Source organism: Lactuca saligna, chromosome 5 (genome assembly GCF_052625555.1).
Source record: "Lactuca saligna cultivar CGN05327 chromosome 5, ASM5262555v1, whole genome shotgun sequence".
Classification (NCBI taxonomy): domain Eukaryota; kingdom Viridiplantae; phylum Streptophyta; class Magnoliopsida; order Asterales; family Asteraceae; genus Lactuca; species Lactuca saligna.
The window spans coordinates 303533651-303544284 of NC_136421.1; the positions used below are offsets into that span (position 1 = coordinate 303533651).

A 10634-nucleotide genomic window follows, 5' to 3' on the forward strand; every position below is an offset into this window, starting at 1 on the left:
GTTTACATAAATGGGATAAGCAGAAATATTAGATAGTTGAGAAAACAATGATTTCCATATGCATCAATTAAATCTTATGACAAAGTTATTATAGATGTTCACCCTTCATACACATTTTTGTTAAATAATTAGTATATTTATACAAATAAGAAAAGTGTAACAAATATTTACAATTTATAATATTTACTCACAAGCTAAAGTACAATGTTACACGGGTAACATAATGGAAGTACATTATTAATATGGGAAAAAAACAAAGTAAAAGTACATTACTAATATTCATATATAAATATATAATACCAATGTCTAAGTAGTTTTCAAAATAAAAGAAACAATCCAAACGATTCAAGATGTTACTAAGATAAACAACAAAAAATATGCAGCTACAACAATCAACACAATTATGTTCAAATTATATTGTTTAAATCGTTTCCCATATAAATGAACTACTTAGAGACATATCAGACCAGGAAAACATATGTATTGGATATCTAACAACAAAAGTGTGAGCTTTTTAGGAGATAACCATGAAAGATAAGTAAAAGTTGCATTTGTCAATTATATTATCTAAATTTAATATTCAGGTTATTGAATGAATCAAAGCACAATTAAATTTCACAAACATTGAGCTCCAATAAAGAAGAAATACTTTTAGCGGATAATACAAAATAGAAAGAGTAAAGTTAACAAAACCGAAATGATTCCATTCCCTGTTTATATTGCATAAATTAGTAATCCTTACCCTTGCATCAGAAAGAAAGGAAAAAAAATACAAAAATGATTTCTCAGTTCCACTTTAAGCCACATTCCACATAAATCAATGTTCAAAGCTATTATGCCTGAAAAATTAGATTTCTCTCTCTCTCTCTCTCTCTCTCTATATATATATATATATATATATATATATATATATATATATATATATATATATATATATATATCTTCACCTAAACTCAAGTCTTAAATCTAACAAATATAGTTAGAAATCACGGAACGTAGATCTAATTTTCACAAATATCACAAGGAAAAACATATGTTACGTAAGGGCAATATGGGAAAGTAAAAAAAAAACATACATTCTTATAAACAACTTCTTGGACAGAAACCTAAAAGAAACCATATATGAGATTTTGAAAACATAGTATTAGATATCTAACAACAAAAGTGTGAGCTTTTTAGGAGATAACCATGAGAGATAAGTAGAAGTTGCAGTTGTCAATTATATTATCTAAATTTAACATTCAGGTTATTCAGGTTATTGAATGAATCAAAGCACAATCAAATTTCACAAACATCGAGCTCCAATAAAGAAGAAATACTTTTACCGGATAATACAAAATAGAAAGAGTAAAGTTAACAAAACCGGAATGATTCCATTCCCTGTTTATATTGCATAAATTAGTAACCCTTACCCTTGCATCATAAAGAAAGGAAAAAAATACACAAAATGATTTCTCAGTTCCACTTTAAGCCATATTCCACATAAATCAATGTTCAAAGCTATTATGCCCGAAAAATTATATATATTCACCTAAACTCAAGTCTTAAATCTAACAAATATAGTTAGAAATCACGGAACGTAGATCTAATTTTCACAAATATCACAAGGAAAAACACATGTTAGGTAAGGGCAATATGGGAAAGTAAAAAAAAACATACATTCTTATAAACAACTTCTTGGACAGAAACCTAAAAGAAACCATAGATGAGATTTTGAAAGAAAACTAAATTCCAAGGTGTGCTTGATTGTAAAAAGAAAGAAATTGTCCTGAATCCGGAAAATACCATGTACTTTATGAGCACCTCATCGGTAACTGCCCTGTTAGCCAATCCAAGTATGTTTTGTCAAAGTAGCAAACCTCAAACTTGTATTTTTAGGGCTAACCAACATTTCTTGATTAATCTGAAGACACATCAGACAACTTTAATCAAATTCATTTCCATTCATTTTGCAACTAAAAAAAATACAAGGGAAAACATACAGATTACAGCACAACAACTTTGTGATATTTTCTAGATCATCAGTTCCACCATCAGTGAAATCCTTTCAAAGACAATCACCATGAGGCACCACCATTTGTACTAGTTCTTTCTCCATTTCTATATGCAAAAATGGAATCCAACAAATCAAAAGTAAAAAAAAAAAAAAAAAAAAAAAAAAAAAAAAAAAAAAAACGAGTATAAGGAAGAGATTTAATCAACGTGCATCTAAATGGATGAAATAAGAAGTTAATTGAGCCAACTTTTGTGTAATCGGATGAAAGAATACCTTCTTTTTTTTCCGGTTAATTCTCGGTACATCCTGAAGTTCTCCGATCTGAAATAACTCTATCCCTTAATCTTATATTACGATTTAATCTAAAACAAAGGAAATAGAAAATCAAGAATGGGTAAATTCACTTCAATCATGAATATGCTCAAAACCAATTTCGTCTTAAGCGTGTATGTATCTATGAGAGCTCCGACCTTCACACAACCTCCGATTGATTTAACTAATTTTCAATGGATCCATCTGAATCGAGATTTTGAGTAGGACAATGTAAGCTTGATAATTAAAATAATGATGTAAAGGGAATGATATACAGAAGAAATTAAAAATGATATATAGATTTTAAGTCTCCGAATAAGGAGAGGTTGAAGAAAAAATGACGATCAAACTGAAACTGGGGATGGAGATTGAGTATGAATAATTGATATTGAAGAACAGAGAAAAAAGTAACTTACGAAATTCATTTGTAAATACAACCAGGTTCCTAAATTAAAGGCATTTGAGATGATTGGGTCAATTAGAATCGGCAAGATCTAAGGAGATCAACAATTGAATGTAAAAGGTTTTAGGTTACAAAAGGTTAAATCATAATCAAATAAAATTTAAGTTTGAGGGACTAAAGTTGTTAAGTTTGAAAACTTAACATAACGTGAGAAACCCACTGTAGGGATTAATATGTTAAAAAGTAATAAAGGTTTATAGGTTAAATTAGGGCTGTAAACGAACCAAACGAACACGAACAAGGTCTTGTTCATGTTCATTCGTTTAAGTTAGCTGAACAACAAACGAACACGAACGGAACGAGATTCTCTTGTTCATGTTCGTTCGTTTAACAAATTACTTTGTTCATGTTTGTTCATTTATGTTCGTGAACATGCTAAACGAACATAAACGAACAAAGATAATAAAACACAATTGAACATATATGAACATAAACGAACATATATTATAGCAATATAATAAAAATAATTGAATATAGATGAATATAAATAAACTTAAACGAACGAACGTAAATGAACATCATAAACGAACGTTCACGAACATAAATGAACGAACGAGACCATTGTTCATGTTCGTTCATTTAACTAAACGAACGATAATTTTTGTTCATGTTCGTTCATTTATTAAATAAACGAACATAAACGAACTTCCGCCGAACAGTTCACCGAACGTTCAGTTCGTTTACAGCCCTAGGTTAAATAGATATAAAGGATAAAAAAATAATATTATAGAATAAAGAGAGTTAATTGTGTAAAAAGTAAAACTTAACAAAAAAAAAAAAAAAAGACACATTTAGAGGGTTTTGGTGTATAAATTAGATTTTTTTTTTTGAGTTTATTATAATTTTGGTTGTGTTTGGTTTGTTAGATGAAAATGTTTGTTTTTAACATATATATGGGATGGCTTATCAATAAGTCTCTCAAATTAGTATACAAATGTTAGTTTATATGCTCGAAAATTATTTTTATGGTCAAACAAAAAAATTCAAATAGCAATAAACTCAAAAATTAAAATATATTATGTCATATATAGGATGGCTTATCAATGAGTCTCTCAAATTAGTATACAAAAGTTAGTTTATATGCTCGAAAAACTATTTTTATGGTCAAACAAAAAATTCAAATAGCAATAAACTCAAAAAATAAAATATATATTATGTGGGACAAAGACAATCTCAAGAGTGTTCCCGCGAAAACTGATTAGAAGCCTACCTCTGAAGAATTCCAAACCCTTATCTCTACACCTCGGTTTCTCTTCTTTCTTTCACTTAAAAATGGCGATTGGCAAGTTTCAAAGACAAAGACCATCATTTTTCTTCTTCGTTAAGCTTCCCCATTACCCAATTCTTTCATTTTCCTTCCTTTCTCATTCTCCCCAATTCTGTGCCAAAGAAAAGCATCAAACTTCAGTATTACATCGGTTCATAAAACCCACCCACAATTCCCTCAATACAACTACAACTCCATCTTTCTCTCTCGTCTTCAGCTCGATTTCACAAAACCCCATCAAAATCATTTCGTAATTTCACCTCCCTTGAGATCAATCTCTTGAAAATGTCATCTGATCACCAACCGCTTGATGAAATGCCATCCCCGATGCCAGTGGCTCTTTCAAAGTACTCCAAAAGGGTGCTGTTGAAAACTATACTAGATCGTCCAGACGGTGGTTTGGGGTTGCTTGATCAGAGAGTTGTGGTTGGAGGATGGGTTAAATCTTCACGAGAAGTGAGGAAAGACCCTCCGCCTCCTACCACACAACCACCTGCGGCAGTGGGTGGTGATCACACCAAGGAGCATACCGGAGGTAAAGACGTGAAATGTGTTGAAGTTTTTCAATCGCGAATTCCTTTCCTTCGAACCATCATAAAAGTCTTCGGCGGAAACACCGGCCATACCAAGGAGAAACTCGAATCAATCTTCCCAAAACAACCACCTCCTTCCATTTCATTTCTACAAATTAGCGATGGTTCTTCCGTCATCAGCCTTCAGGTAAAAACTAAACCAGTAAAAAAGTAATTAAAAAACACACCTATATACCCTTTTCATCTTCTTTTAATCAAACTCATTCTTTACTACAGATCATGGTCGATTCTTCCATAGCTCCTTCAACCCTCCTCATGCCCACCGGAACTTGTATTCTAGCAGAAGGCGTTTTACAGAAGCCTTCATTACAAGGCAAACACACCATCGAGCTCAAAGCTGAAAAATTGCTGCATATCGGAATAGTTGATCAAGACAACTATCCTTTATCCAAGAAAAGCTTACCTTTAGCTAGATTGAGAGATTGCGCTCACTTTAGACCTAGAACAACCACTGTAAGAAACAAAAAAAAAAAAAAAAAACTCATCTTTCCCTCCATTTTCCTTCCAATTTCCAAATTAAAACATAAAATAATCAATTTCATGTTTCATAGGTGGCATCTGTTATGAGGGTTCGTAACGCTCTAAATCATGCAAGTCATACATTCTTTCAAAACCAAGGCTTCGTTCATGTGGAGGTGCCGATTTTAACTGCTACAGAGACTGAAGGACTTTCGAAGAAATTCAAAATTTTTACTGTTTCTGGTAAAGAAGTGAAACGGGAAGAACCCGTTTCAATGGATGATACAGCGGATATTAGTCTTGAAACTGTAAAGCTTTCGATTATTGAAAAGAGCAAGAAAATTGAAGAGCTTAAAAGAAGCGATAGCAATAAAGAAGCACTCGATGCAGCTGTTCACGATCTTCACAAAACAAACGCTTTGGCTGCAGAATTGGAAGCGAGGTCAAAGTCAAAGTCAAAATCAAAATCAGAATCTCATAAAAAAACCGAAAGTTTCAAAACGTACGACGAGTTTTTTACAAACCGAGCTTTTCTTACAACTTCGGGAAGTCTTCATCTCGAGAGCTGTGCGTCTGCTTTAGGAAATGTGTATGCATTGGGGCCAAGATTTCATGTGGATAAATCAGATTCGAAGAAATATTTACCAGAAAGATGGATGATTGAAACTGAAATAGCATTTGCAGAACTTGAGGTTAAGATTTTTTAGTTTGTTTTTCATATTCGATCTATAATTTTAATGACTTTGTGTTGTTTTTTCAGGATGTGATGAATTGTGCTGAAGATTTTTTGAAGTTTGTGTCACATTCGGTTTCGGAAAATTGTTATGAAAATCTTTACTTTCTTTCAAAACGAGTTGATAAAACCCTTATTGATCGCCTTCAATCAATGACATCAGCGTCATTTGAAAAGATCACTTATGATACAGCAGTCGAAGTTTTAAACAAGGTCTTTTTACTATTACTGATACTTTTAATTACTTTTAATGTTAAAAAAGAAATAAAATGTAACTCTTTATGATCGATCGATTGTTTCCTTTAGGTTACTGACAAGACTTTTGAGACAAAAATCCAATGGGGTGTGGCACTAACCGAAGAACACGAAAGGTTTGAGTTTCAAGAAAATATTACTTATTTTCTCATTTTGTTTTTTTTTTTTTCTGTGGAATTATTATTAAGTTTCTTGCATTTTGTTGACACAGTTATTTGGTTGATGAGTTTTATAAGAAGCCGGTTATTATCCACGATCACCCTAAAGAACTAAAGCCTTTCAATGTGCGATTAAATGATGATGGAAAGACTGTTGCATCCTTTGATGTGATTGTACCAAAGGTACATTTTCACATTTCTATAGGGCCTATTTTTGTGTTTGGCATCATACTCATCATCAAAAGACGAAAATACCCCTAGAAAGTTTGTCGACTTGACTCATGTTTGATCTTATTTTTCAGGTTGGAGCTCTCATAAGGGGAAGCCAGAAGGAGGAACGCCTAAACCATTTAACGAAAAGGTAACTCGACTCATAGTAAAACCCGTGCAAAAAAAAAAAAAAAAAAGCAATAGAATTTCATTGGGTAGATTTTTCAAAGTATGATACCTTAATGAGATTTTATTTTCAAAATACAATACGTTAAAGTATGATGCTATTATATGTTGTAGGATCAAGGAACTAGGGTTGAGGAAAGATCAATACGAATGGTATTTAGATCTTCGGAAGCAAGGAACAGTGAAGCATTCGGGGTTTAGTGTTACATTTGATGTTATGGTTCTTTTTGCTACGGGTCTTAATGATGTCCGAGATGTGATCCCGTTCCCTAGACAACATGGAAAACTCCATAACTAATCAAACCTTGAAGTTGAACCTTAAATTCTTCTCAAAGTTGTCATACAAATCTTGAATCTTCATGTTTATAACTTATACTTGTATAAAGTTCTATAGTGAAATAAAGTTATGGTATTGATGTTATTATTTGTTATGAATGATTGAGGTAAACCTAGTCAAATTATATATGGTAAAAATATATACCATATAATCATAATCATAAGCTAATATGTGGTGTCAGAACATACGTTGGTGCACAAGCTAATTGAAAATTAGATGCAACGTATCATCCTTACAAAATATAATAAATAACCGAAACAAACAATATTATTAGGCAGAAACCAAAATTGAGGCAGAAACCAAAATCGGTGTAGCGTGTTAAGATTCCGTAAATCACGCATTTATTCTCTGCTAAACGCCCCTCCACTCCCTCTCCAAATATATAATAAGTTTTTTTTTTAATATTCTACAATAAATATAAATATATTTAAAATTATGCTCTAGATTATTTAAAATAAATAGTTAAATACCATCTTTTAAAGATTTGTCTTGTTTATTTATTATTAATAATTACATTCTAATTATTTTTTAGTCAAATCACAACGTTTTCATAGGAGAGAGCACCACCCATCCTTTACGGCGTGATGACATGGTGAGGAGCTCACATGGTCATGGTTAACCACACAACTTCTTCCCTCGTTTAGATTTCACATTCTTCACCCATTTTCATGCTGACCATATCGGTGAATACCGATCATCTTTCATGTGATGTTGAGATGGTGAATAAAGAAGGGTGTGATAATGGTGGCCTGATCACTAAACCGTTAGCCTAATGGTTAATATTAACATCCTGTGTAAAGTGAACCTTATAAATCAAAGTGCTAATAATTTGTTTTTAGGATGATTATTTATGAGTATTTATTTGTCAAATAATCAAACTATTAAATTTAAAATATAAATTCATAGCTAAATTTGTTAGGATTTAAAGTTAAAAATGATTTTTATCAAAAAAAAACTTATTGACTTATGAATATGGAAAAAAAGATTTTAAAAAAATGTTTAATTTAACTTTTTAGTGATAAAAGTTAATAAATTAAACTATATTTGGCTAACTTATTCATTTTTGTTTGTTTTTTATTCTAATAAATCAGAAATCATTCCAAAAACCGATGTGGAAAAAGAAGACTTTTGTTTGTTTTTTATTATAATAGATCAGAAATCATTTCTTATTAAATATCAAAACATTTCTTTAACTTATTGACTTTTCAAAAAATCATTAAGTTAAAAATAAAGATGAAATCTCAAACACACTTTAAAACATTCTTAAAGAGTAATTTGCATCAAAACTATAATATAAAACCGAGAGGGAAAAAATTAAAAAGAAATGGTAAACTTTTTGCAAACTTTGTTATATGAATCTGATTTAGAAAAAAAAATCTAAAAAAAACAAATAAAGAAAACCTAAAAACTTGAATAAAAAATATACATGAAAAACTAAATAAAAGATATAAAACAATAAAAAATAAAAACCTATAAGATAGTTTTTATATGATTTTCTAATCTAAAGTATCATCTCATTCCATAATTAATCATTTGATTCTAATTTTTCAACGAGTAGGATTTGTATTCCTTTAAAAAGTCTCACGTCTCGAGGACACCATTATCACAACTTTCTCTTTCTAGAAATGGAGGAAGGAGAAGGCGGAGAGGAGTACCTTTTCAAGATAGTCGTGATTGGTGATTCCGCTGTCGGAAAATCAAACCTGCTGTCGCGTTTCGCTAGAGACGAGTTTGATTTGCACTCAAAGGCAACCATTGGCGTCGAGTTTCAAACTCAGGTCGTAGATATCGACGGCAAGGAGGTTAAAGCTCAAGTATGGGACACCGCCGGTCAAGAGCGCTTCCGTGCCGTCACCTCCGCCTATTACCGCGGCGCCGTCGGTGCACTCATTGTTTATGACATTAGTCGCCGTACTACTTTTGAAAGTATTAAACGGTGGCTCGGTGAACTCAACAGTAAGTTTTCCCCCTTTTTTCTTTTTCGATTTCAATTCACTCCTTGTTCAATTTCCCTCGTTCTATCGTTTTTCTTGGATTATTAGTGGATATGTCATTTGGTCGCAAAAGGATTAGATCTCGAAGATATTATGTTACTCCTTCCATTCGTTGAAAACAATTTGACTTGCTATTCACGATAAGAAATTGAAAAGAAATTGATTTCGTATTTTGTAACAAGTCCTTTGAATCGGAGGATGTTGTAATTTCACATCGAGCTTACGTTTTGGATCTAGAGAAACCATTAAACTTTGGTTGAATGTTATGAATCTGGGTTTGATTAGATTACATTTAACGTGTTTGCAGCTCACTGTGATACATCAATGGCAACGATGCTGGTAGGGAACAAGAGCGATTTGGAGAATATCAGGGACGTGAGCATCGAAGAAGGCAAAAATCTTGCAGAAGAGGAAGGGCTTTTCTTCATAGAGACATCTGCACTCGATTCCACTAATGTTACAACAGCTTTTGAGATCGTGATTCGTGCCATTTATGATAATGTTAGAAGAAAGGTCCTTAACTCCGATTCCTACAAATCTGAAGTGTCTCTCAATCGTGTAAGCCTAGTTAAAGATGCTAACACAAAGCAAAGCTATTGTTGTTCCAAATGATCTTTTCTCGTATCATCCATCTCAGTACTACTCTTGTCCAAACATGATTGTGGGAAGATTTTCGAGTTTTTGTTGGTAGTTACTTTTGGAATTTTATGTTTTGAGTTTAATTAGTGGGAGTCCAATCTTTCATTAAGTGCAATATCAATTGTGTAACTTTTACAGATGATAAAATGAGTCAACTATGTTACATAAATTCGAAGACTTAATGGGCGCGCATTCATATTATCCATGATAAGAAATTGGTTGAAATAAGTATATTCAATGCCAATGGCACATACCACGTGGAGAGTGAAAGGACATACATACATAGGGGGGCTATACCTTTGCATTTGTTTTGAACCATCAACCTTCAATGGAGTGGTACAAAAGTAACATAACTCCCTTTATTGGAGTTATAACTTTTGTCGGTTGAATAAAAAAAACTTGTTATTATATAATTAAGATCATTACGAAGTTCGTGTTATTATATATTAGTTATTGTAAAATGTTATTGTATTACTCAGCTTTAGATATTTACGTTTTTATGTATGTAAACTTTTAAAAGTTAATCTACATGTCTTCAACGAACCCATCTTTCCGTTGGGATCTATAACACCCGACAAACAACATTCCTGTGATTTCTTCGACACCCTAGATGATCCATCTCTTATCTCTAGTCATCTCCTCCAAACACCCACCACCAACACCTCTCCACCCTCTCCTCCATCTCCAACGGCCCCTCCACCTGTATCTCCGCGGCGGAATCAGGATCAAAGTAAATGGAAGTAAAAGGGTATCTCTAGATTTTTTCCAAAAAGAGTTCCATTGCTGAAAAAAAATTCGAAAAATATTACACTAATGAAACTTTTTTGAAGGGGTATTCCGAACTACCCTAGGAACCACCTAGCTCGGCTCCAGCTCTATCCACCATTGATCCAGCAGCCACCATCTTCCTCATCTGTTGTTGCCTCGGGATAGTCTACATTGGATGTTCATCCACTCCCGCAACTATCATGGCTCAATTTCAACCCACTGCCGCCATCATAGGATCCACATCCATTCTTGCTTCCGCTTCCA

General features: G+C 32.6%; 2 protein-coding genes across 2 annotated transcripts; both read left to right on the forward strand.

Moving 5' to 3' along the window:
* Positions 1-3999: 3999 nt before the first annotated feature.
* Positions 4000-7053, forward strand: NS2 (asparaginyl-tRNA synthetase 2). The gene is made up of 8 exons (XM_078996924.1): positions 4000-4758; positions 4848-5084; positions 5183-5782; positions 5851-6036; positions 6130-6194; positions 6290-6419; positions 6539-6597; positions 6747-7053. Exons 1-8 carry the CDS (start codon positions 4324-4326, stop codon positions 6928-6930), a joined length of 1896 nt encoding a protein of 631 aa, XP_078853050.1. The 5' UTR covers positions 4000-4323; the 3' UTR covers positions 6931-7053.
* A 1471-nt stretch (positions 7054-8524) lies between these two features.
* On the forward strand, positions 8525-9784 carry LOC145048441 (ras-related protein RABA5b-like). The gene is made up of 2 exons (XM_078996925.1): positions 8525-8925; positions 9271-9784. Exons 1-2 carry the CDS (start codon positions 8595-8597, stop codon positions 9573-9575), a joined length of 636 nt encoding a protein of 211 aa, XP_078853051.1. The 5' UTR covers positions 8525-8594; the 3' UTR covers positions 9576-9784.
* Positions 9785-10634: the final 850 nt, after the last annotated feature.

Bases quoted from the DNA above. Each gene is read 5' to 3' on its own strand.
- NS2 (XM_078996924.1), top strand. From the start codon at position 4,324: ATGTCATCTGATCACCAACCGCTTGATGAAATGCCATCCCCGATGCCA. The intron at 6,420-6,538 runs GTACATTTTCAC...CTTATTTTTCAG, and splicing joins TTGATGTGATTGTACCAAAG to GTTGGAGCTCTCATAAGGGG. The intron at 6,598-6,746 runs GTAACTCGACTC...TATATGTTGTAG, and splicing joins CTAAACCATTTAACGAAAAG to GATCAAGGAACTAGGGTTGA.
- LOC145048441 (XM_078996925.1), top strand. From the start codon at position 8,595: ATGGAGGAAGGAGAAGGCGGAGAGGAGTACCTTTTCAAGATAGTCGTG. The intron at 8,926-9,270 runs GTAAGTTTTCCC...ACGTGTTTGCAG, and splicing joins GTGGCTCGGTGAACTCAACA to CTCACTGTGATACATCAATG.